General features: G+C 41.8%; 1 protein-coding gene across 1 annotated transcript; it reads left to right on the top strand.

The window, feature by feature from the left end:
• EGLN3 (egl-9 family hypoxia inducible factor 3) lies at positions 1–26,962 on the top strand. The gene is made up of 5 exons (XM_007117882.4): positions 1–676; positions 21,297–21,416; positions 23,015–23,151; positions 24,926–24,999; positions 25,893–26,962. Exons 1-5 carry the CDS (start codon positions 320–322, stop codon positions 25,922–25,924), a joined length of 720 nt encoding a protein of 239 aa, XP_007117944.1. The 5' UTR covers positions 1–319; the 3' UTR covers positions 25,925–26,962.
• Positions 26,963–27,964: the final 1,002 nt, after the last annotated feature.

Raw genomic sequence — 27,964 nt, 5'->3', positions numbered from 1 at the left:
CTCTCCCCGCCTGGGGCTGCCGCCGCGCCAGTGGTGGCTCCGCGTTTCCAAAAGGGGCCCTCCGACTCCTCGCTGGGCCAGTCCGGCGCTGAGTCGTGGAGCCCCGCACAACTCCCGCTGGTCCCTGAACGGGGTCCCTCCTCCCCAGAGTTGCGAGCAACTTTCCCCTCTCCCTGGCGCCGCGGTGGCTCGGGGACCGTGGCCGCCGCAGGTAGCTGAACTCCGGGCCACTCTCCCTGCGCCTCGGCTGAGCGCGCTCGCAGGTCGCTCTCTCTCCGGGTGCACGCTGGGGGTCCCCGAGCTCGACTCTGCGGGCGAGATGCCCCTAGGACATATCATGAGGCTGGATCTGGAGAAGATCGCCCTGGAATACATCGTGCCCTGTCTGCACGAGGTCGGCTTCTGCTACCTGGACAACTTCCTGGGTGAGGTGGTGGGCGACTGTGTCCTGGAGCGAGTCAAGCAGCTGCACTGCAACGGGGCCCTGCGGGACGGCCAGCTGGCCGGGCCCCGCACCGGCGTCTCCAAGCGGCACCTGCGGGGCGACCAGATCACGTGGATCGGGGGCAACGAGGAGGGCTGCGAGGCCATCAGCTTCCTCTTGTCTCTCATCGACAGGCTGGTCCTGTATTGCGGGAGCCGGCTGGGCAAATACTACGTCAAGGAAAGGTCCAAGGTAGGACGTGCGCGGGTGCCCGGCCGCTGCTGCAGCCCGCGGGTACTGGGGACGTTCGGAGTCCGTTGTCTGTCGCCTTCGCAGGGCTGCAAGCGAACTTTAGTTTTTAACCAAGAAGCAAGAAGTCCGCCTGGTTCCCCCTACACCTCCCACTCCCCCGCCCCACGTTGGGACAGGTTATTAGAAACATTATGTATGGTCGGAGACACGCGAACTCATGATCTTAAATGTCTACTTTCAAGTCACCTAATATTGCCCGTCAGCCCTTCGTTGTGTTCAGAGGGGATTCCAACGAAAGCACTTTTAGAGAATTCTAGAGACAGTGTGATTTCACAGTGTGGCATTTGGTTTGTGGAGTTTGGCAGGTGTGGGAAGAGTTTGACCTGTGAAGGAGTAAGGCTCATCATCATCACTTTCTAGTGCTGCCCTTGGCTTTCTGCGCCCAGGACATTATTTGATCATCCACTTGAGTTGAAAATTCTCTCCTGGTGCTGAGCCCCAGCCCCCTTTCCTAACTATCAGTTGCTGGGGAAATCCACTGACAACAACAGTTAAGTGATCAGAAGAGGGTAGTCAAGTACCTCTGGAAAGAAACCACGTTTTTGTTCAAATGGCCAGCAGTCACTCCCTGGGTGGTAATTTTTCTTCGAAACGTTTACAGGTAGATTGGCAGAAATATGGGAACGCGGAGTACCATGATGTTGGTTGATATACGTTACGTTGGGATAGTCGAGCTACTCAGTCTTTTCTACAAATGATAATCCAGCCAGTTTTCCAGGGCAGTTCTGAGAGTGGTTTTGTACCTCTTTTATTGTGGACTGGTCAAGGGGCACTCAGAACTGTAGACAAGTTTTACTTTAACACAGTGAGGCAAAACATACTAGCATGAGAAGGAAGGTGAACATTCACCTATGTACTACTCTGTCACACTGTATGTAGTATTCCTCAATTTAAGATTGATCCTGTGATAAAACATACCATTGTTGTCTCATTTGTCCCATAAACCAAGAGGAATACTTTTAATAAAGGGCAAGTGGTAAAGACTTGGAAGTGTATAGAAATGAAGGGGTTGGATTGGGCGAGTGGAATAGAGAAGAGATTGCTGTATACCTTTCAAGCCAGGAGGACATGGGTAGAATATCTGAAAGCACTGTTTTTAATAGAATGCAAATAAAGTAAATCTTAGAAGAAAATGCTGCTTCCTAAGTTTTACTTTGATTAGGGGAAAATTCAGTTAGCCGGACTCTGTAGAAGATTGATGGTAAAGTGTTTCTTTACCCTTGTTGCATCGTTTTGGTGATGGAGTAGAAAGCCATTTGTCTTGATTAGTTTTGGTTTTGCACTTGTTTTGTAAATGACCGCGCCTTTGGGATGGGGTCAGGAGGGGACCAGCTATCCTCAGTGTTGAAGAGGTGTACATAGCTTCAACCTAGAACAGCAGGTGGCTTCTTATCAGTTTTTTAGAGTTTCTTTTAAATTTTGGTGTTAGGAAATTCACCCCTAGCATTCTAGGAACAGAATTTGCTCTGCGGGAGGGAGATCAGAATTCGTTGATAGAAAGAGGTCACTAACATATTTGAAAGTTAAGTTTTTTTGGTTTTTGTTCTTATTTTAGCTTTGACTTAATGGGCAATGGTAGGGTTTTAGGCTAGAATTTAACTCCACAAATTGAATGAAAAGCACTGTGTACGTCTGGGTAAGGAAAAATAAAAGATCTCTAGATATGATTTTTCAATTATGGATTATCATCTGGGTAGAACAAATAACTTCTCAGTTAACCCTTTCAGAAGGTGACTGTGAATTGAAAAGAGAAAATTCATCTTTTGTCCACTGAAGAGACATCTGCCCGTACCTTGATTTCCAGCTTTCCTTTAGCCGTTTGGCACAGTTCTTTATTTCTGCACTTTAAAAAAATCACCTCTAAATTGGGATATTCCTCGGCCAGCTAAAACCAAATGTAAACCAGGCTTGAGCAAACAATTATTATATGTACTAAAAAAAAAAAAAAAACAGTTTGGTTTGTTTGTATAAAGAAGTCTCCTTAGTAATGTCTTGTAGCCCTGGGTCTCTTACTTGAAGTTCATTATTAAAGCATTGTAGAAACACATTCCATTTCTATATGATTTATATTAGTTCCACCTTAATTTAACCTTATTTACTTCTCTTCCCTCAACTGAGTGCCTTACTCTGTGCTGTTTCCCAGAGTAGTGATACAGACCCAGTTTCCTGCTCCATCCTCGAAGCAGGTATTCAGTAAAAACTAAATTATTAAAAGGTAGAATTTGTACATTTACTTTAAACATTTATTTGTAACTTTTTATTATGGAAATTTTCAAACATATATAAATGTAGAGAGGCTAGTATAATGAGCTCCTATCACCCATTTTCAACAATTGCCAATATATACATTTACATATTTTAGACCAGTTTTTTTTTTTTAGGTACTTTACATTTCTTGGTGTTATGCTTGTTAATCCTAATGAAAATACTTTTTTCCCTGAACTTTTAAAGGTCATTGAAGAAGGTAATAATGCTCTTTATCTCAATGAAACAATTTCAGAGGCATTGGAAATAGAATAGGAATATAGTGAACCTGAAATTGAAATTGTGGAAGGGTATGGAAAGAAATATTAAAGTGTTCCCCTCCCTGCCACAAAAGGTGTTAACTGATCAGAATTTATCTACCTCCGCTTTGTTGGAGAAAAATCCAAGGGTGCTGAAGACTCTGGGGCAAATGTTTTTATGATATACAGCAGTATAGTGCCCCCTAACTTCAAGCACAATCATTGCTTTCAGGCTATGAAAAGATTTCTTATCTGTTACTCCCTGTTGGAGAACTTAGATCATATCCAAGATAAATATTGGTCCTAATTTGCTCCTTTTGCTTTGGCTGCCTAGATCTTGGACATGGCTGTTTTCCAGAGAATGTGTAATTTATAGAACCCAGAGTGCCTCTGCTTGGAGCAGAAGTTAGTGACTCTAATAATAATAACTACCTTTTAATGAACTGTTGGCTCCGTCTGGTACCGTGCTAAGCACTTTTCAGACACTGTCTGACAGCCTTCAGGACCATAATCTTCGGCAAATTGAGTAATTAAATCATTTGCCCAAGGACACGAAGTCAGCAGTAAATGCAGTTTGTCACAGGGGTTAAGGTCTTGGACTTGGGGTGACTAACCTTGTGGCCACAGGTAAGTTGCACAGTTTCCACCAAGTGTGAAATGAGAGAGAATACCTTAAAGCTTTAGCGGGGGAAGGAGCATGAAATAAGACAGTGTACATAAAATTCTTAGCAGAATTCTGAGCCTTCATAAATGTTCTAAGGGGAGATATGGGAGTCTAACCCAGGTCTGTCTGAGCCCAGAGTTTGTGTTTTTGACTCTTAGGCTCCTACTTACCCTCCTTTCATTCCCTCAGCAAATGTTCACTCAGCGTGGGGTACTGTGCAGAGGTGGGGATACAAAGGCGGACAGGCATCATCCCTGCCCCCTAGAGCTTACATTCACGTGTACTTTTGAACTGTAGGATCCTCTAGCTCACACTTGATTATTCTCAAGCTTAAAAAAGAAAAAAGACAAAACCCAAACATTGAAGTGGGTCCGTTAAGTACATTTGAAGAAGAGAATGGAATGCTGTGCTAATGTTTTCCTACTGTTATTTGCAGGAAAAGCATTTGTTAACCAGCTTGGTTGTTAGGATCCCCAGCTGGAGTAGCTGTGGATGATAGGGTTATGGGGGTTGTATTATGAATCAACAGGTCAGTCCTCCCCTGGAAACTGTACAGAGAAATGATGAAACAGCAGTAAGTTGTAGATAACAGAAAATATGTTACAAATGGTGGATTTGTTCCTTTGCTGCTAGAGCAAGAACCGTTTTGGCCCTTCCTTCTCCTGTGATATCAGGGATATTCAGGACTCGATGGAGCTTAGCATGGTTGTAAACTACTTTAGACAAACCTGGGGTAATGAATTTCAAAGATCAGGATCTCTCTCAGGACCCAAGTACAAGGAAATGCAACTGGGGTTCACAGAAGCCTGAAGCCATGAACTAGGAACTAGAAAGTCCTTAACGTCCGGGAGAGCTGGTGTGTTAGTTCTTTTCTTTGTTGCTCTATGGCCTCCATCTTTGCTTCTCTGGTTGTACTCTTTATTTCTAGCCCTCTCTACCTTCCGTCCAGCTTTTGCTTCTTTTCCATGTGCACGGCTCAAGATGGCTACCCCACAGTGGCCATCTCAGCCTCAGTTTGAGTTCAACAGAGACTTGACTAACATTCTAGAATCCCTGTTTTCATCCCCTGAGAGAGGACCTGTCAATCTTGGGTGGGGATGGTTTGAGAGGGCATGTGGAATCATATATCACAAATACAGTTGCCAGGGCGCATGAGAGGTGCAGTTCTTACAGCATGGGGTTTGGGGACTAGGCATCATACATGGTGTCTCTGCAATTAAAATCTTAAAAATTTATCTGTGAATAAGGTATTTTAGGGCTTCCCTGGTGGCACAGTGGTTAAGAATCCACCCGCCAATGCAGGCGACACGGGTTCGAGCCCTGGTTCGGGAAGTTCCCACATGCCGCGTAGCAACTAAACCCACGCGCCGCATCTACTGAAGCCCACGCACCGCATCTACTGAAGCCCGCGCGCTCTAGAGCCCGTGCTCTGCAACAAGAGAAGCCACCGTAATGAGAAGCCTGCGCACCACAACAAAGAGTAGCCCCCGCTCGCTGCAACTAGAGAAAGCCCGTGCACAGCAACGAAGACCCAACGCAGCCAAAAATAAATTAATTAATTTAAAAAAAAATAAGGTATTTTAGGGGGAGGAGGCACTGAGTTTGAAGCACGGGAACATCTTTCTATAAGGATGTGAGGATTCTTAATAAAAGGTTTTGTATTTTAGCTCTTGGAGGAAGGAAATAATTTACAGAACACAGCCTCAGTGACAGTGAAGCAAGTTTCTCCATAGGGTGAGTTTTCATAGTGTACTTTGTCTATTTTGTTGAATGACACTTGGGAACAAAGAAAAGAAGGTGCGCATGTGTGTTTCCTTTATAATTTCTTTTGTTCAATTTTGGGCCACTGGCCACTCCACCACGACCTTGTCTGCTTGCAGTGAAGCGGGAAATCAGGGGGTATCAATTTAATTTATTCATTCACAAATCATTAAATGCCTTGCACTGCGGTAGATCTGTACATGGATGGGAGAAAGGAGGTGGAAAGGGATGATAAAAGCACCTAAAGAAGTAAGCTGAAAGTTGAGTGGTGTGAAATGGTTGTCACCAACTTTGTTTTCTCTTTTTCTGGTTAAACAGACCAGTTTTACACTGATTAGTCATTTTTGTTTCTCTTCTTTGGGCTTTGTCCAATTTCTCTATTTACTTAACATGAAGTGACTAAAATAAGTGACCAAAATTATTAGGACTTTAATAATAAAGGTTTTTGGAGCTAGGGAGGTATCAGAAATTACATTTGTCCAATTCCTCAATCATTCAGCAATTAGGTGGTTTTTGTATTTGGAGAAATGAGGTCTTGCATAGGCCCTTGAGAAGAGATTGGAGTAGGTCTTGGGCTTGAGCAAAGTGCTTTAATAGAAAAGGGGCTACCCTGGTTGGGGTTGCTTCATAAGTCAGGTGGACTGGGAGACACGGGCGGTAGATTAAGTCAGCTGCATCAGTGTCTTATTTGGGAATTTTTTTTTTTTTTAAGGAAAAAAAGTTGCTCTACTTTATTAACTATTTTAAGCTCAAGAAAACTAGGGCTGGGATGTAGCCTCTTAAAATCAATCATGGTCTTTATTTTACCAGGAATATCTTAAAACAGTTGCTTATCTCATTTGTCCATCTGGCTCTTTTTTTGAAGAAATTAGAATATGTTCACCGTTTTCAGAATTATTTATGTGGAAAATAGGCGTTCAAATTCAGATGGCCAGTGGTTTACAATTTTTAAATATAATTCTGACTTAAAATTGATTAGCACCCATCCTTAGGTGGGAATTAAGTAGCCAATCTGTGCATTCGACTTGTGGGTGTCATGAATTATTTCCCTTTCTGACCTTACTCAGCTCAAGCAAAAATTTGTAAATTCTTCCCTGAGTCCCAACTCTGGCTAGAAAAATTTCAGATTTTATAAATAACAAGCAGTCTTGGAGTTGCGTGTTGCAACTCTATCCTGAAAATGCACCGTGTCTGGGAGACTTCTCTGATGGGCTTAAAATTGGGGGTGGAGTTTAACCCATGATAAGCAGAGAGCATCTGAGAAGCATCCTAGCACTTGAGAATAAAGTTCAGAGGACATCTCGCCTTTGGACCATGTTTGCTCAGTTTGGCAAGACCTCTGATTTTGACTCACCTTTGTGGCCTCCAGTAAATTAAATGACAGTTTGACCCATGTCTACTGAACACCAAGGAGCAGCTTGCAGGTTAGCGCTACGGAGAAGGTTATTAACTCTTCGTTAATTATTATAGCTACAGACTTGATAATTCCTTTGTAGCAGCACTTTGTAGCTGTTAACTAATATTGCCCTAAGAAATGAGTGTCATTTTTCTCCAGTGTTTGTCAAACGCACATGTTCTGACAGTAATGATAGTTCAGATGTATTCTGCTGGGCAGCTGCCAGGGGTGCCCAGTGGGTAGCTGAATCCAGAGACACTGGAATTGTAAATTCGACAGACAAATCATTTTATGATGCCAGACCAAGGAATTTGGCTTTGGCAGATTGCCAGGAGCCGTTGATTTGGCTCAGATTCAGGACTATGTGTCTGTTTGCCAAGCAAGATTAGTTAGCTTGGTTCTTTATACATAGAAATTTGTACCCTGTTTCCCTCGATTATTTCAATCTTAAACCAATATGGCTCTTAACTTAATTTTGTATCTTCTTTTGATATTGATTTGTAGGTGAGTCCCTATTCTTGTTTTTGGTGAGCTGGTAGTGACTGAGTGTCGTTATTTTTTACCCCCTGCCTCTGCCCAGTCCCAGCCTTACAGACCCATGGGTTTGCAGCTGTGTGATGCAGGCTTTCCCATCTTGTGTTGGATTCATTTGGTTCCATGTTCAGTACAATGTTAATACCTCCTTAAGTCAAACCAATTTTATTTTAATTTTTTATTTTTATACAATTTTTAAAGGTTACTTTCCATTTACAGTTACTACGAAATATTGGCTGTATTCCCCGTGTTGTACAATATGTGCTTGAGCCTGTCTTACACCCAATAGTTTGTACCTCCTACTCCCCCTCTCCCATTTTGGCCCTGCCCCCCTCCCCACTGGTGACCACTAGTTTGTTCTCTGTATCTGTGAGTCTGCTTCTGTTTTGTTATATTTGTCCATTTGTTGTATTTTTTAGATTTCACATACAAGTGATTCATACGGTATTTGTCTTTTTCCATCTGACTTATCTCACTTAGCATAATCCCCTCCAAGTCCATCCATGTTGCTGCAAATGGCAAAATTTCGTTCATTGTTATGGCCAAGTAGTATTCTGTTGTATATATACCACATCTTCTTTATCCATTCATCTGTGGATGGACAGTTGGGTTGCTTCCATATATTGGCTGTTGTAAAGAATGCTGCTGTGAACATTGAGGTTCATGTATCTTTTCAAAGTAGTGTTTTCATTTTCTTTGGACATATACCCAGGAGTGGAATTGCCGGGTCATATGGTAGCTCTATTTTTAGTCAAACCAATTTTTCATTCTTTAGGAGATGCAATGATCACTGTTTCTCAAGTTCTGGAGTAAATGTACCTATCTCATATTAACTCTTACTTTTGTTTCCAAAATGAAGCCAAAATAATATCACCATATAAAAATAATTCCAAAATACAGAGATTCAAAGAATATGATAGTAGTCTTGATTATTTGCCAGTGGGAAGAAGACAAATGGAAAAACACAATTCCAGGTGTCAGTGACATCTAGTTTTGGTTCTCTTCGGGCAACTTGAAGTTGTTTTGAAGTATTCAGGATAATGCTCTTCTTTCTGAGCATTGCTTGGAAGTAAAGATACACTGTTTTAAACAGTCTGAACATTTTGGGGGAGCTTGCTCTGTGTTCTCCAGACAAATAGATCACAGATTCTGCCTGTGCCCCTCCCTCCACATCCCCTCCCAGTTCTACTTATCTGTCTAGTCAAACCTGAGGGACTATTACTTAGAAATCCCAATACCCCACACAAAGTTGGCAGTCAGTCTTTTTTTTTTTTTTTTGGATGGCTTCTTTCCTATTTATATTGTTTCGCAGTTTAATTTGATTGTTTGGAGTAGGTAAACAAAACTGTTTTAAACGTTGAAGTTTCATTCAGGAACGTGCAATATTATTGGTCAAAATTTGGCTATTTTGTGCTGTTTTGGCTTTTTGAGGGTTTTTTTTTAGGCTCCCTGTGGAACCTTAAGTTTTGTCTTTTTTTAAAAAACTAAATTTTGTTTCTCTTTCACTGTAGAAATCCTTGAGGAGGGAAGTATTTTAAAGATACCTACTTGGCAAACCAAGCTTCCCCATTGTCTTCTCCTCAAAAATCCATCCTCCTGCCTTCTCCGTGAAGTTCCCTTCTGCTTCCTAAAACTCTATGGGTGGCTCAACCCGGGCCACCCCAATACATTTATTTCTTTGCTGCTTACCCTGCCAGCCCCTCATTTACCTATACATTCTTTGAAGGCAGAGTCTATGAAGCTTGATATATATTTTTAGTGCCTCCAATAGTCCTTTACTGTTGACTTAATTTCATCTTTAAAAGGAACTTCAATTTTAAGATGTCAGGGTGTCAAAAAAAAAAAAGCTATAAATCTCTCTGTATATATATTTAGAAATTTCATGTAATGTCTGAAACATTTATATTAACATATTTCCATACAAATAACCCAAAGAAAGTTTAGTATTAGTTGTTTTTTTGTTTGTTGGTTTGGTTTTTTATACTGCAGGTTCTTATTAGTCATCAATTTTATACACATCAGTGTACACATGTCAATCCCAGTCTCCCAATTCAGCACACCACCACCACCCCTCCCCCGCGGCTTTCCCCCCTTGGTGTCCATACGTTTGTTCTCTACATCTGTGTCTCAACTTCTGCCCTGCAAACCGGTTCATCTGTACCATTTTTCTAGGTTCCACATACATGCGTTAATATACGATATTTGTTTTTCTCTTTCTGACTTACTTCACTCTGTATGACAGTGTCTAGATCCATCCACGTCTCAACAAATGACTCAATTTCATTCCTTTTCATGGCTGAGTATATATGTACCACATTCCATTGTATATATGTACCACAACTTCTTTATCCATTCGAGCTATAAATATTTTGTTAGGCCAAAAAAGAAAAAAAAGAGAAAGAAAGGTTTTACAACTTGGTCCCTAATTTGATGCTAAAGGGTTTTACTATTTTATTACATTAACAGGCTGTGAGGGACTATCTCAAAGGAGGGACTTCGGCTTTGTAAGGTTTTTTTTTCCTTAGTTCTGATACTCTATTCTTGGCCCTAGAAAGTACCAAGTCACATCAGATCCTGGCAGCTCATAGTTAGAGGTCTGCCTCAGAGAAGCCCGGGACCACGAGGCTAGGACCCTGGCTTGTGGTCCTCACTCAGACCCTGGCAGGCAGCATCTCAGGACCTTAATCTCCACTTCTTTAGGAGCAAGGTCGATTTTTATTTTTATATTTGAACTTAATTTGGTCAGTACCTTATTAGGCACTGGGATGGACATTTTACATTTTATTTTGCCTCACTGTGATCTTTGGCAAGTCAGTTCTCTGAGCCTCACTCTCCTCATCTGTAACATGGGTACAATAATATATAAATCTACCTCCATATGATAAGGAATTCAATGAAAATTGAGACTATAATTTTATTTGAGAGGGCAAATAGGTGCTTTCAGTGCCTCTGATTGGATTCCTGAAGAAGAGATCTGACTCTGTCCACAGTCACATCCCAGCGCTGACAGGACAGTAATCCTCAACAATGCTACAGAGTTGCAATTGGAATGTTTCCTGCCAGTGTCAGGAATCGCGATGCCAAGGCTGTGCCAGAAACTGCCCTATAGGAATTCCTCTCGCTTCCGGCTCTACCCACCACCTCCTGTTCTCCAAGTTAACCAGTGCAGGTGACTAATTCTAATTCCCCTTGACCTTTTATTATTTAGGGTGAGGCATTGCACAAAAACTCTTGCTTTGCCACAGCAGCGGCAGCATCACCTGGGAACGTGCTGCAAATGCCTGTTCTTGAGCTTCTCCCCAAAGCTAGTGAATCAGAAGCTCACAAGTCCTCCAGGCAATTCTCATACAGGCTGAAATTTGAGAACCACTGAATAAAATGAATATGAGGAGGCTAAATGGGGATGGTGCTCTATCTTCCTGGAGTTTCTCTATCAGTGAGAAAATCGGCGTTCAATCAGTTGATCAGATCTGAGCTTATTCATCACTAAAACTAAAAAATGCAAGTGTTTTTGTTTCATTTGGGAAATTTTTGAGAACAACACATTAACATGTTAATTACACACACACACACACACACACACACACACACACACACACCCCACACAATTTTTCTATTATTTTTTCCAACAAAAGTTAATTTTCCAGAACCAGAATTGTAGTATAATTTGGAACTGATTCTCTCCTGTTGCGTTGAATGGAGGGGAACAATCTTGGTTAATATCTGCGCAGTATTGCTCCCCTGTATCCTACAGCCTGGCAAGGAGTGCTAGCTCAAGGCACCAGGGAGAACAAGAAAGCATCGTAGTGATCTGGGGTGAGAACAAACTGGAAAAGAGCAGATGATTCTGTCAGTATTGAGTATCTATTATGCGCTAACTGAACACCACACAGAAGCCGAGGGTTGTTTCTGACCCTCTAGGGTAAGATGGCTGAGGTGTGGGACTCTTTGGGGAAGCAAAGCCGAAAAACGAATCCAGCTTGACTGTAATCAGAGGTTTTACTAGGTAGAGATTGGAGAGTAGCTGGCCCTTGCCTTTTCCTACTTCTGCATGGAGGGCTTTGATTTTCCAGTTAATATAGTTTGAACCTCTATTTGATAAGCCGTGATAATCATCTGAGAATCCTTTGTTGTGTTATTTTGAAGGAAGACAATTTCATTCATGGTCACTCTGGAAATAATTGCACCTGTTTTCAGTGAACAACTTTTTCCTGATATTTTAGAAGTAGTGGTTAGCAGTGGGAAGACCATGCTTAGTTCTATAATGTCCCGTAAGTCACTTTTTGTCTCTCTCAGTTTCCACGTTTGTAAAATGGGGCTTCTCTTGGAGCCCCATCTTGAAGGGACATAGGTACAATTATATTCACCATCGCTGCCCCCTAAACTCAGAGCCAGGCAACTCTTTTATTTCTAGTCCCTTTACTGCTCCCCAAAGTAGTTTATACATTTCTCTCAGAAGAGCCTTTTACTTTTTTTTTTTGTGGTACGCGGGGCTCTCACCGTTGTGGCCTCTCCCGTTGCGGAGCACAGGCTCTGGACGCGCAGGCTCAGCGGCCATGGCTCCCGGGCCCAGCCGCTCCGCGGCACGCGGGATCCTCCCGGACCGGGGCACGAACCCGTGTCCCCCGCATCGGCAGGCGGATTCTCAACCACTGCGCCACCAGGGAAGCCCGAGCCTTTTACTTTTCACATGTCTGAGTGGTCCTCTAGATCTCACCACTCCTGTAAGCCATAGTGGGTCTGTATCCAGCATACTCTAATTCACTTGATATTAGAAAGTTCTGTACTCAGTGAATTCTAATTAATGTGGTAGTAGTGGAGTTAAGAGTCTCCTGAATAAGCTTTGCACCTGAGTAAGGAAAATCGGTCTCATCCCTGGGATTCCTTGGAGTTTACCAGGTGCCTTCCCAAGGGAAATACACTTTTGTATATCCTTTAAAGTTTTTTCTTAATGGGTCATTTGCTTTCTGACTTTGAAGAAGTCTGAAAACCTTGGCTGGTGTTCACCTGAGCTGAAAGGAGAGGTCCTGGAGAGGCTGACTTCCTTCCACAGACCCCGAGGTAAGGGGAAGAGCAGCCTGGGGAGAAGACTGATTGCTGACCAACTGTATCCCAGTCAGATATGGGGCTACAGAGCTTGGAGTTGGCTTGAGTTTGTCCTGCAGTGGGAATAACCAATCAAAGGCAGCTTGGACAGCTAGTGTTCTGCTGCGGGACTGAGTCAGTTTCCTTTGCTCTCAGCTTTTGTTGAAATACAACCCCATCTGCACCCTACCCCCTACCCCCTTCACTGCCCTGGAGCTTTCAGTTCACAGTCTCAATACCAAGGACACTCTTTTTTTCTTTCTTTCTTTTTGCATTTTGTGATTTTCTATCATTATGGCAAGGGTGACAGGTGAGGGTGAGAAGAAGTCAAATACTTCAAGAAGAACCGAAGATCTTAGTTCTCTCAAAAAAGAGGTGAACCGGTTAATGTTAGACAAAGGGTAAGCTGCGCCGGTAAAGCGTGAGCTCACTCTCCGCGGCCAGACGAACTGGCTTCGAAAAGGCCGGTTACCTAAACTCGTCGTGCCTCGGTCTCCTCATTTGTAAAATGGAGATAATAATGGTTCCTGCCTCATGGAGCTGTTATGAATATTGAATGAGGTAATATTTGGGAGGCACATAGTGTCAGGCACGTACACATGTTTGTTCGGTAAATAAATGTGCCTCCCAAGTTTCATGAGTTCTAGTTCTGACTTGCTGTGTGTCATTCCTTTCATTCAGCAGATATATTTTTCCAAGTGCTGAAATCCAAATGCGAATATGAGATCTGGTTTCCTAGAAAGCTCTTTAACTTTTTCTTTTTCCAACATAGTTACATTGTCCCAGGCTAAGACTCCTCAGAGCCACTGGGAATTGCAAGTAAAGTGTTTCCTGGTTTCTCTTAAGAACATTGCTTCAAGGCATTTTTCTTGACATGTTTTGATTGGTAACTATATATTTTTGTATATTACTCAATAAAATCTTGTCTTACCAACTGTATTTAAGTTATCATGGCTTCCCTCAAGTATTTTAGGATTCATTCCAGATGAGAATTTAAAGCAGACCATATTTAATTCTCTGACAATCCTGCGGTCACAGACATTCTTTTTTTAGATTCGGCTTCAAGCCTTTAGAGAGCTACATGTAAAGTTTTATTTACTGATAAGTCTGTTTCTCACATCAAAGGAAGTTAAACGTTCCTACCCCCATATTGCCTTAAGGATTACTCATGAATTTGTTTTCTATAGGAATAAGGTAACTTCTAGGTCAATATGATAGCTTCCAGGGTTAATGACTTCTACCGAAGACTTGCGGGCAGGGTGACTCAGGGCAGGTGACTGCTGCTCACCTTCCCCTTAACCTGGAAATTAAATGAGAGAATATGTGTAAATTGCCACCCTAAAGTGCTCCCTGGCTTCATGGGTCTTCAGGAAATGGCAGTTGTTAACGATTTGATTTGAGGAAAGGTAGCGGAATGGATACGGTTAAATGCCTGTGTTAATGTCCTCAACCCAGGGCCTGGCTGACTTTTGCGGATTTCATAATTGCAAGGAAGCCCTTACTGAGTACATTTCTCTGGTGACTGGGGTAGTGATGGGGGAGGGCTTTCCCGTGCCGGTTCCCTCCGCGGGCTGCCGGGCTGTGTGCTCGGGTGTGGGCTGGCTGCCACCCTCACGCAGCGCACGTAGCCCTGTCACTCAGCCGTCACCCCGCTGGCCGGGAGCCAGGCCTCTGCGGGAAGGGCCGCCTTCCCAAACCCAAACAGCCTGTATTGCTGTGTCGATGTTCCGGGGCCTGTTTACTGTGCTTAATTGCAGGACTCTGCTTGAATCCCCTCCAAGGAGAGGAATTAAGCAGAATTCGAAAAGGAATGACAATAGTCTCTTAAATTCCTGGCCTCTGAGAGTTTCAGTGGCTTCTGGGGAAGGGTGATTCATTCAAGTTCAGGGTGATTTACTCCAGTTCATGCACGAAGTACAGGATCCCCTGAAATAGAATCTTGATCTAGTTCAGTTAGACCTTGCAAGCCCGTGAATCCTTTGTGACCTTATGCATGCTTGTGTGTGTGTGTGTGTGTGTGTGTGTGTGTGTGTGTGCATCTGTGCATATTTCTGAGGGTGGGTGTGGGAGCCCAACTCTTTAATGTAAGAATCTCAAGGAGCTAAGAGAACTGAGTAGAAGGTTTCAGAGTCTTGATAGTTGTTGATAGTTGTTTGAATGATCCCAAAGTTAGGACTAAGCTCATAGTAAAGAGGGGCATTGATGAAAAAGGTCTCCCCGAGGACAGGTTTTCAAGTGAATATGGTAAATTCCCTGCCCTTCTAGGCAGGATGCTCTTGCCTGATCAGGAGGAACCAACAGGCCTACTTCACCAGAGCAACTGAGAGTTGCTTATATCAATAACTTCTGATTTTTCATTTTCAGAATTACTGAAGTGCCTGCATTTCAGCAGAGTTCAGGTATGAGGGCATAATGATTATTGTTCTAAATTGGAGGTGAGGTTGTATGTAGCAGAGTTCTGGGTACGTGGATTCAGGGAGAGGAATTTTTAGTGTGGATTTAGGGCACATGAGGAAGGCAGAAGTTCCCAGGATAGAAATAGAATAGTAGAAGACATTTTAGTGAATAACTTGGGGTTCGTTTTCAAGATTACTTACCTGATGGATATTGACTGTCTGATGTTCTGAATCGTATGGTCAGATGCTGAAACTTTGGGAAGGGGAACGTGGTAGCTGGACACAGCTCTTGCTGTTGCCCACCAAAAGCATATTTCCCATTTCTCCCTCATTTCGTTACATCAGTCTTTAACTAGGGCACTAGGAGGAAGGAACTAGCTAGGCTTGCTCTTAACTAACAAGACAGATAACAAGCAAGATGCCAAGATAACTAGTGACAGTTTGCACACTTGTTTCCTTAAAGTGCCTACATTATCTCCAGCTAATTTCTTTATGCCAGTCTAGATGATGTGAGAATGAATATAAAGACTCTAAAGCACTTTTTCTGCTTATGAGCTGTTCATCATCACACTGAAAGCTTGCTTTTTTGTAAGACTGGCCGCAACATGAACTCTTGTTTAGTGACATTTTCTTGAAACTGTTGAAGAAAGCTTTGCATAGTTGCATCTATGTTGTAAAGATGCGTTGTAAATATTGTATTGTAGGAATTTAAGTGATTTAGGTAATATATATTTTTTTTAATTTTTATTGAAATATAGTTGATTTACAATATTATGTTAGTTTCAGGTGTATAGCAAAGCGATTCCCTTTGATACACACACACACACACACGTATTCTTTTTTAGATTCTTTTCCATTATAGGTTCTTATAAGATATTGAGTATATTTCCCTGTGCTATGCAGTACATCCTTGATGGTTATCTATTTTATATATAGTCATGTGTATATTTTAATCCTAAACTCCTAATTTATCTCCCACCCCTTCCCCTTTGGTAACCATAAGTTTGTTTTCTATGTCTATGAGTCTATCTCTGTTTGGTAAATAAGTTCATTTGTATCATTTTTTAAGATTCCACATGTAAGTGATACCATATGATTTTTGTCTGATTTAGATAATATAAATTGGACCCATTTCTGGCCAGAAAACTTCAGCTATTACATTTGCTTAGCTGTTTGTCCAAGCTAAACAAGGTGCATGGCCTTGTGTATTTCTTCTCAAGTCTTTACACATCTAATACTCTACGTGGTTAGTGTCTTATGGTAAAGAGAGGAGGGATCCTGGGCCCCCATTGCTATATCCAGAGCGGACATGGGGGAAGGACTTGAGGGGAGAGAGGTTTGGCGGAGGCCTGTGCAACGTGGATGGCACTGAAGGATGAAGGATACCTCTGAGCCTGGTAAAGAGAAATGGGAAAGGTGCTTCCTTGTAGCTCAGGAAGTAACACAGAGTAGCTTGATCTCTTAGGAGAGCCTCAGACAGTGATCTCAAAATCCAGCCTGATATGTTTTTTTGTGGCCCTGATTTAACAATCGGGATTAAAAATATACAGGAGAGTTTACATACAAATCCGGTTCAGTTCCCTGCTACTGTCCTAAAATCTGAGGATTTTGTAACACCGGCCCCTCATTGCCAAGGTTAGAAAATTCCCTAGTTGTAGGTAGCATAGTACACACTCTATAGAGTTTTGACACATATCTACCTGGTTGGCTTCGTTTTTTTATGTTACTTGCAAGTGCCACAGGCTATATGAGTTTGCCAGCCCTGGGTTCGAAGCTACAAAGCACTTAGGTAGGATCGGATCCCTGAAGGGGAGACATTCTGAAGCCCCAGTGGAGGGGAAGACAAAAACAAGCACATCATCAGTTTTAAAAATAGCTGACATCAAGCAGCATTTAGTGTGTGCCAGGCCTTGCGCTGTTTTACATGGATTATCACCTTCAATCCTCATAAACCCATTTTTCAGATGAGAAAACTGAGGTGTGAAGAGGTTAAGTACAGGTTATTCTGTGTTTAGGTTACATTTTATTAAAATATGCTCTGCTAGGGACTGTTCGTAATTCAAAACAAATCCTTACCAAGATTGGCTGGTATTTCTGCTTCACAGTTAGAGGGGCCTAGCATTTGGCCGTGGACCAAAATACCAGTTTAAAGGTCACTCAACCTGGCAGCTTTGAAGTTATGCTATTCTTGACAAATTTTTAAAAATGGATTCGTATTTATTGCAAATTTGATAAATAAAATAAGACTATTACTATTTTAATTTGCTGAGTTAAACTTTATGTAAAACGTCACTCTCTTTTTTAAGATCAAGTCATACTAGTGACTGACGCTGAAGTCATGAGTGATGTAAAATACGTTTCTATAAATCATCTATGTTGTTGATTGTTTTTAGAGAAGTGGTGAATCTGAGTGGAGGCTGGGATGGGACAGATGTATCCCCTTCCCACCCATGAATGGACAGTGGAGGTCAATGATGCCAGTTTTTTGAAATGGTGTATATATGTGATCAAACTGGTTTCAATTAAGAACATTCTGTTGAGGCATTGGGATGGAAATCCTGGACTTTCTTTTTTCAACTTTACCTTTGGGATTGATAAGATAAGGCTTTTTATGAAGCCAACTCAGTAATACCCCTTAACAGAAACTGTTTTCTTTTCCCCCTGTGGCATTTGGGGAGCAGATTTTGTTACTTGGGTTTGGCTGTCAAAGTTCTATATGTCTGTGTACATTTTCAAAGAACCCTGACACATTTACTGCCTGAACGTGGCCGCCTAGGTATCCAGAGCACATATCTCTGGTCTAGAGCCAGTTTGGGAGCCTGGGAGGGGTTCACCCCTCTCCACTCATTTCCTTTTGCTACAGAGCTATGGAGAAGCCTCTGGGGATGGTGCAGGGGGTGGGGGGTGTCCACGATGGGGCCATAGGAAGGGATGGTGAATACATAAGGGGATATGTGGATTTAACTGCCCGTCCAAGAATAGAAGTATAGGACTGAATTGTATGTGCTATTGCAGGTCACACTAACATGTTATTAAACTTGTATAAATTTCAAATATTAATCTAGTCCGCAAGTTCTGGCAAATAAAAAGTCGGCGATACGTGAGACTTCCTCCTGATGGGTGTCAGTGTTATTGCACAGCGTGTTTGTCACGTGATCATTGAAGTACTCTGGTGATGTTCTTATTGTCCTGGAGCGTTCTCCTCCTCTGTACGCTCTAAATCCCTTCCTGGCTTGATGAGGTTTGGATAGCAGCTCTGTAGAACTAACTGATCAGTTTCCGGGGTTTGTTTCTGCCCCGTGCACGATCTGGCACAGAAACGCGTGATGTTATTGAAGTGAGCCTTGCTTCTCAGCGCATCCTTAGCCTCCTGGTTTTAGACTGTGTCAAAATCCAACAGATACTGGGAATGTACCCAAGCCAAGACCCATCTCCTGTGGCTCTTGTCCAGAAAACACTGATAAAATTGGCCTGTGTAGTTTCAACAGGCCCACTGAGGCTCACAGTGATTTGCTTGCATTGTTTTGAACTTGATGCTATGGTTTCAGGAACCAGGAGAGAAGGTGAAGATTCACTCTGCCCAGAAAAATTCTCTATATTTCTCTCCCTTAGGCAATCAGATACTTCGCTGACACTTAGGAGTTTTGTCCTAATGATAAGTCCCCTGGAATGTGCTAGCTCCTTCTCTATGCGTGCGTTTTATAGATGCAGCAGTACATACAAAAGGATGTACTTTTGTGAGTTTGTATCTCTTTTTATCAGCATTTAATCTAAGCTGAGTCCTGAGGCAGTAAAGCACTTCCTCATGCCCTGAAGAACTCTGTTGCTGCTTCTGGGGTTGATGCTTAGATAGAGTCTGAGATCTTCTTGGCCCATCAGAGACTGGGTAACCCAAGCCATTTTTTACAGGAAAGAAACCAAGCCTGAGATCACATGATTAGTTGCAGAGTAAACTAGATGGCAGACATCCAGACCACTGACCTTTTCCTTAGAGTAGAGCTGTTTAAGAATATAAGATTATGTAGCATTTTTCTTTGAATTTATTTATTTTTTATACAGCAGGTTCTTATTAGTTATCTATTTTATGCATTTTAGTGTATACGTGTCAATCCCAATCTCCCAATTCAGCCCACCACCACCACCTCCCCCCACCACGTTCCCCGCTTGGTGCCCATACGTTTGTTCTCTACATCTGTGTCTCTGTTTCTGCCCGATTATGTAGCATTGATGGAGTACTTTTTCTTCTTTTCAGAGCTTCACAGTGGGGAGAGGCTGAGTTGGTAGGGAATTCAGCCTATAATTGTTTGTGGCTTAAGTGACTTTCATTATTGGCTCAGTGGTGGCTCTTATAATCCTAATAGCTGCTTCCAGGGATGGGTAATTCCCTAGTCATTATAGGCGACTTCATTTATTTCTTCTTCCCCAGCTAGACACATCATTTCTGTCTGCTACCAATCACCTTTCCCCAAGCCATCCTTTGCTTGGTGGTACCAACATTTGTTAAATCTCGATTGCAGTAGCCTCAGAATTCCACCTCTGAAAGATGTTCAAGCTAACAGCCTAACTTCAGCTCTAAGATGACATTGCATTGACATTTTAGACATTCAAAGGCAGGATATGGGGATTGCTAGCCGCATAGGGATATAACGTTTGAGAGATATGGTGATTTAAGCCTTAAGATCAGTGTAAAGCCAAGTTACTATTCAGCCTTATTTTTGTTCTAGTATGCAAGAAGCCTTTCAAGTACATGCCTAGTTCATGTCTTCGTGTTACCACTGGGAGTGACTTGGCACCCATGGTTTTGAAGCTGATTCATTGAGCCACTAGTGTTATTAGTTTGGGCTCACCCTGACTGGTTATTTTACCAATGAAACAGTCTTGCCATTTATGAAGGAAAATGTGAACTGGATCGCTACATGTATGTTTGAAGATATGCTTTAAAATGACAAAAATCTATTGATCTAGGTAGAAAGTAAACTTACTGTTTAGAGGAAAGAGCTGTTTGCTATTCATTCATTTATTTATCAAATTTTAAAACAAAACAAAACAAAAAAAGGGAATTCCCTGGCGGTCCAGTGGTTAGGACTCCGCGCTGTCGCTGCTTAGGGCCTGGGTTCAATCCCTGGTTGGGGAATTAAGATCCCACAAGCCCCGCCGTACCCCCCTCCCCTCCAAGAAAAAAATCAAATTTAAACAGATGCCTTCTGTGCATCAGGAACTGTTCTAGACACTAAGAATACATCAGCAAACAAAACAGAAGAAATATCCTTTTTCTCATCTTGTGTTGCCAATATCTTCCCTGCATGTATCTCACCCCTACAAAGATATTTTAGAAATAAGGCAGTGTCCTGTGAAAAGAACTGGCTTTTTACACTTTGTCTAATTTTTTCTACTCTTTGCTATAAATTTTCCAGGGAACAATTAGAGATTTGTTACCGTCTTCGTAGTAATTCCCTAATAGTAATTTTTAGTAGGATTTTTAGTTTGGCTTCCCGCTTTATTTCTCCACCTGACTGATACAGGTAGTGCTTGGGCAAAAGGAAGAGAATGTCAGGTTATCATTTAATTTGATAATTGTCAGTAGGAAGAAGACAAGCATTGGAAAATGCATTAAGATGTGTCTGTGGCTTTTTCTATGAACTGGATCTGACTGTCATCTATGCTGACAAGTCGGGGCACAGCTTCCATTGACCCTCCCCTCTTCTTTCTGTCCTAAGCATTTTATTGAGCAAGGCTAACCTTTTTCTCCTTCGTCATTGGTTCCTGTCTCTTTGTAAATGCAAGTATCTTTAGCCGTTGATTGAGACAGTGGGTGATTCGGTGATTCAGGGGCACTTGTCAATAATGCATAATCCCTAAACTCCAAACCTAGTGATTATGATTTTGTGGCTCTAGGGTGGGAACCCAGAACCTGCTTTTTCAAAAAGAAAGATTGAAGAAAGGCGGGGCATCCTAATGACAACCATAGATACTGTCCAAAATGTTCTAGAATTGTGGGAATATTGTTGAACTACTTTCCACTGGGCTGAGCCATGAGGTATAACTTGACCGTTAATCATATATGCTGAAGAGTCCAAATTCATGTACTGTACCTGAAGTTAAGAAGCCAACAGTCACCTATGTCATGTGGCACCCAAGGAGACTGTGTTACTCAGCTGTTCGCTGGTGGGAGAAGATTGGTTCAGCTTTGTTAACCAGCTTCCTTGGGATTTCTCCATAGGCGATGGTGGCTTGCTACCCAGGAAATGGAACAGGTTATGTTCGACACGTGGACAACCCCAGCGGTGACGGCCGCTGCATCACCTGCATCTACTATCTGAACAAGAACTGGGATGCCAAGGTACTTGGAATAATGGGAGTAGAGTGAGGGGTTAGGAACTATAGGAAAAGAATTCAGATGACTTAGAGGAAAGTTTGCAGTTCATAATCCCCACTGATGAATCCTTTCTATTTCATATTTTTTCTTTCTTCCTCTTACGGTGTTAGTACTAAAGTTGATGAGATGAAAATAAGAGATATGAAGTTAATTTGATGGGGGCGGATGGGTAGGGCCATTATTAGGTTATAGGTTATAATTTGATGGTTGATGAAGAGAAAATAATTTATAATTTTAGGAATGGGGATCAATTTCTTTAGTCTAATCCAGAGCTGATAGGATTCTCGATTCTCAATGTGGAATAAGATATATGCTTTTCCCTGCCAGGAGCAACACTGAGAGAATTGCACAAAAATAGAACGGTAGGATATTAAACTATCCCCAAGTGAGGTTTCCCACACAGTCCTCCCTCTTGGAGTAAAACGTCTCCCTGGTGGCCTCTTGCCATGGTTTACTATGGTTTGTGAATGCCAGAGGTTTTATGGCTTATTTTTATATTTTTGAACATATATATAGATAGAGATATGAAGTCTGGTTCCACACTGACAAACATTTGTCTGGAATTTGTATGCTTTCTGAAAGCTAGGGATGATTTAGGAGTCTGAGAAGTTGGAGAACTTTTCAGGCTTATTTGGCTTTTGAACCTTCTGCATCTCCTTTCGCTCTCCATTAGGTCAGATTCTTGCTGTCATAAAGCAAGGATATTTTATCGGGGGTCAGAAAAACTAAACCTGGGAAACCAGTGAATTAGTGAACAAGGTTTGTGTCAGCTCCCTATTGGTAACGTGACTGAAACATATCCCTTAGTTGTCCTTTAAAATCTTGAAAGGTAGTGTTATAGGCAAGAGGGTAAAGTTGTCAGATCAGTGATGATAAATCACAAAGTATGAAATCATTCAAAATATATTTGAGTGCCTCCTAGCGCCGGGCATTGTGCTGTGAGGAAACATCGACGTGTGAGGTCTGAATTCTACCTTGACATGGTTATTCTAGTAGGACAGCTTGGGTGTACATGTAAAAAAAAAAGTAATTCAAGGAAGAGAGTGATATATGTCATGAAAGATAAGGTCGTCTGAGAGTTCAGAAAAAAGAGCATGTAACTTCCAGCTGATGAAATCGGATAGGAGATAGGGGAGCTCAAAAGAAAGCTGTAAATTCTAATTGAAGGGGAGGTTATGTGTGGTCACTAGCCTAGGGATCTGTTAATATTAGATTGAACTATATGAAATTGCCAGGGGAGGGGTGGGAGGGGGTTATAGGTCAGAAACAGTCGAATATTGGCAATTCTGTATGATTTGACCTAGTAGTACTCCATGTTGTATCCATGGACTCCGTGATTGTGAGGGTGGGAAGGCTTCATTTGGTGGGAGGTGAATAAGGAGATATGTCTAGCCAAATTTGAAATAACATTTAATACAAAGGATGAGGCTGAAGTAAAAATTTGGGAGTCATATACGCTTGGAGTGGTGGTTGGAAGATGGCTTTGTTTCTAGATGAGGCTGAAATATCATTGATAATGAACTATGTGTGAGGAAATAATCTACCTTCTTTGTGGCCCTCAGCTACATGGTGGGGTCCTGCGGATATTTCCAGAAGGGAAATCGTTCATAGCGGATGTGGAGCCCATTTTTGACAGACTCTTGTTCTTCTGGTCAGACCGCAGGAACCCACATGAAGTCCAGCCTTCCTATGCAACCAGGTAACAGCCAGGGCCACGATTCCTCCTGAGAAGCTTCGTGTACAAACCCCCAGAGAATTCTCTAAACTTGTGTTCTATACAGATGAGGGACCAACCACCGCCCAAAGCTGATAGCAAACCTGTTTGAAGTCAATAAAAATTAAAGGAGAAATTTGGGGTTCTTTAGTACACAAACCTAACATCAGTTTGAACTATTAACAAATTGTTTTCCATTAGGTGAGCATCTTGGATTCCAAATTTCCCAGAGCATTTTTCTCTTCTCTCCTTTCTTCCCCCTACCCCGCCACTTTAAAAAAAAACCTAATGTTGAACCACCCCTAGAGAATGTTGGCTTCCACATAACAGGAATTCTGTCTGGTTAGCTCTGGATGAGTTTACAAGTTGCCAGTTGCAAGCAGAGAAAGAACCTGGAGAAAAGAAAGAGGAATTTGTAACACAACATTGTAAATCAACTATACTCCAATAAAAATTTAAAAGAAAAAGAAAGAGGAATTTGTCCTGATTTCTTTTCCTTTTTACCCTTTCCTGAGCTTAAAATTGGATTGGGCTTACTGTACCCATCATGTCCCAACAATTGGATTTTTCAGACTTCTTTCTTTAGATCATGCATGGGGAGATTTTCAGAGTAACTGAACAATTTAGTATTGTTTAGTATTAATCTGGAAACTCTTGATATAATCTTAGTTTCAGATTCTGCCTCTCATGGGCCTTTGTTTTATGGCCAAAGCTGTAAACCAGGTGGTATTGGAGCTCTGTGGGGTGCAGCCTGAATTGGGAATAGCAGCTGGGGGCAGGGAGGAGAGAGGTTGGGTAGAAAGATAATGACTAAACCTTAACAAGACTGATTAAATTAAAATCACAGGTGTTAAGAGCTTAAGGTTTATGTGGCCCCTTCCAGAAATCACAGATCTGGCCCCACATAGAGTTGCATATGAAATATCAAATTGGGATGTGCCCTAGGTGAGCAGGTAACTGATTCTACCACCAAAGCCTGCTTGTGGCTTGTTTAATGTTGTACGATAATTGGACCCTGTCATTTGTGCAGAATTCCCTCGTTCTTCCCCAGTTCCTTTATGATCAGGCTCACAGGGGAAACATTAGCACATGTTGATGGGAAGCCTTTGGAAAAAATCAAGTGCTATAGAAATTCCATTAACTAATAATAATAATAAAATGAAACTTTTTGAAAACTCATGCATGAAATTACTCCTATTATAGTCTGTCCCATAGATGGGACGCAGTAGAAAGCTTGAGGCCATTAGTATTCCATTGCATCTTTGCCTCAATGTCCAAAACTAAAGAAAAAAGCTAGGAGTTTTAAGTGTCCTGTCATTTGATAAGTTATTCTTCAAAGCTTCACCCCTTTGTGCTCTCCCCATCAGCTTAGGTCTCTCAGTCTTTAGCAGAATGACTCCCTTCTAGCCCTTTCTGTGTAGATCATCTTGACCTGTTACATTATTTGTCAAATTGCCTTTCCTGCCTGCTAGGGCCTGAGCTCCTTGAGAAAGAGGCTGATGTATTCACATGACCATTTGAATTCCCATCGCCCAGGATAACGCCTGGAGCATACATGGAATTCCTTAAGTGTTTTATTACATTTAAATAGACTTGAAACCAGAGGAGTTTATTTTAAATTAAAATTGGGATGGACCTCTGATAATAGGAAAAATTTTGAATGTTGGCTTTACAAATGACTGTTATGTGAAATTTATAGTATTTTTGTTTTTGGTAGTATTTTTAAACCTCTTTTCTAATATCTACTTATCTTTCACAGATATGCCATGACTGTTTGGTACTTTGATGCTGAAGAAAGGGCAGAAGCCAAAAAGAAATTCAGGAATTTAACTAGTATGTGTTTGATAATTTTCTGTGACTTTTGATCAAGTCAATCCTTGACTTTTATTCGAGATTTTTATGTATATTCTAATATACTCTGTTCAGTCTCAGCCATATATATATGCAAGACTGCATATATATATATATGCAGTATATATGCATATATATATGATGACAGCCTGGTGGGCTTAATTCTGAAACCTTGGCCTTAGCTCTGCTGGAAAAATCAGAAAAAATGCAAAGAACATCCCCTGTGACTGTCCACTGATTGTGTGACAGTTTATAATAGATGGGAAATAGTTAACTTTTGATCATTAATGTTTGTCCGTCAAACGTAACGTTAACTTTCGCCCATGATTTTGGCACATTGCAAAGGAAATACAGTGGATCCCAACAACGATGGTTAATTTATTATATTGGTACAGGACTGTGACTCTCATTAAAAAAACTGGGCTCATGTAATATAAACTGAATGTGGCGTAAGGTCACTCCTGTCCCCTCCAACCAGTATTGTAAGGCAGCGTTTCCCAAAATACTTTGTATTAAAAGCCAAGTTAGTTTGCGGGAAGGTAAAATTCCTGGTCCCCAGATGTGGGAAATGTTACATACTGTATCTCTTTCTTGAAGAGTCACAGTGCTCATGGGCATATTAATCAAGAAAAATTAATCTAAGAAGTCTTAAAGATGTATGTAACATTGCCTACCCCATGATCCATTTGGACTGTCTACCTAGCAAATCCCAAAGAAAACACATTTTGCTAAGCCCTGTCAGGAGGCACTCTGCTCAACTTTGTTCTGTAAGATGGGAAGCATTTGCTGGAGGCTTTTGGGGTGACGTTTGTGACATGAAAGTCATCGGATCTGGTTCCTTACCCTCTTCATTTTCTTTTCTCTTCCCAACCCAGGGAAAACTGAACCTGCCCTCACTGAGGACTGACCCTGATCTGAAATCCGCTGGCCTCATTCATTTTAGTAACAGTTCCTGAATTCACTTTTAAGAGTTGAGATCCAAAGAAAGCCACTTCTTTAGTGACTCGGTGATGAGAACCCCCCTATTGCTTGCATCATTCACATCCCTGTCTTGCGTACGGTACTTTGTGTTTTCTTGCCAAGACTGCATCTACCTTCAGACACTCTCTTTGCCAGATGAACTCATTTGCTAACTCCAGAAATACCTGCAGACGACCTAGCTGGCCAGCGGTTTAATTGTCAGATTTGGTAATCCTGGGTATCAAAGCAAGAACCTGGAAGCACAGGCGAGGGACTGAATCTTACTTGCACTTTATGTACACTTCCTGATTTGAAAGGAGGAGGTTTGCAAAGAAGTTAGACGGTGACAGATGCCACAGAGAGGCATCACTGAAGCCTTAACAGCAGGAAACAGAAATCTGTGTCATCTGAACAATTTCCAGATGTTCTTAATCCGGGGCTGTTGGGGTTTCTGGAGGATCATCACAACCTAATGACGTTATTACCTCTAGAAAGGGCCGCTGTCATAGTCATCAATTTCTCAGTACCCTGTGGGTGGACACTCCTTTTTCCTGGTCCTGCAAACTGGACTTGCTGCCTCTGCCCCATTTTGCTGAAAGTATGACTTTCTGATCAAAGATGACAACACCTTTTATTTTCTATTTTCACTTCTGACTTAGAGAACCTAATTCATTAATTGTTCTGGTTGGTTTGTTGAAATGAAATTTGAATTTAAATCAAAGGGGAAAAAAATCTTCCTGGTAGTTTAGAGCCAACAACCTCTGATAATGGTGTCAAAAGACCTGGGTCTACTGATATACAATAAACGTGTGCATCTTGAACGACTGGAGATTGGAGATGGAGTTGGAAATGTGGGCATTCCTGTTTTTCAGTTTTCCTTTCTAATGAGCTCACCCTTCCTCTTTAACAAAATAAGAAAATCACAAAAACTAGGGCACTGTATTTTAAAAAGGAAATGGAAATAAAACAAAAAATCCTGAAAAGCTGCTTGAGTTCTTCCACATTTTCTGACCCTAGTAGCCTCTTTTCAGCAGGTTTGACTCTTCAGATCCACTGTGGTTGGCAGTGTGGCCAGAATTATGGAATTTGCTAGAACTGTGGGAAGCTCTGCTCCTACAGTAAGCACAGATTCCGCTGCCTCAAAAACTCTCTATTGAGCTCCTGTTTTATGCAAGTTACTTTTCTTAGTTTTCAACTCCATTTTCATATTTTTTAAATCCCTGTAATTTCTTGCTTGAAAATCCCATGAACATTAAGGGGCCAGAAATATTTTCTTTGGTCACTGGCAGATACATAGACTTTCCAAGAAAGAAGCATATCTTTGAGTGTGTGTGTCTGGTTTGGAAAATTTCCAGAAAAGACTTGTCTTCATTCTCACGACTGCTCTGTTTTTTTTTCTGTAGTAGTCATCACCTCCTAACTTACTATGTAATTTACTTATTTATTATGTTCATTGTCCGGTATCCTTCCTCTAGAGTGTAAGCAAAATGAAGACAGGGATTTTTGTATGTTTTTAATCAATGGAATGTATTCGCAGCACCTAAAATAGTGCCTGGCACATAGTAAGGGCTCAGTAAATACTTGTTGAATAAACTCACTCTCCTGCTGTAGCATTTTTTTGTTTTTTAATTAATTTATTTTTTTTGGCTGCGTTAGGTCTCTGTTGCTGCGTGCGGGCTTTTCTCTAGTGGCGGCAGGCAGGGGCTGCTCTTCATTGCAGTGCGAGGGCTTCTCATTGCAGTGGTTTCTCTTGTTGCGGAGCACGGGCTCTAGGCGCCCGGGCTTCAGTAGTTGTGGCATACGGGCTCAGTAGTTGTGGCTCACGGGCTCTAGAGCGCAGGCTCAGTAGTTGTGGCACACGGGCTTAGTTGCTTTGCGGCATATGGGATCTTCCCGGACCAGGGCTCGAACCCGTGTCCCCTGCATTGGCAGGTGGACTCCCAACCACTGCGCCACCAGGGAAGCCCCTGTCTCCGCGTTTTAATGG

The sequence above is a fragment of the Physeter macrocephalus genome, chromosome 11, assembly GCF_002837175.3.
Source record: "Physeter macrocephalus isolate SW-GA chromosome 11, ASM283717v5, whole genome shotgun sequence".
NCBI lineage: Eukaryota > Metazoa > Chordata > Mammalia > Artiodactyla > Physeteridae > Physeter > Physeter macrocephalus.
This window is presented reverse-complemented; position numbering and strand designations above follow the sequence as displayed.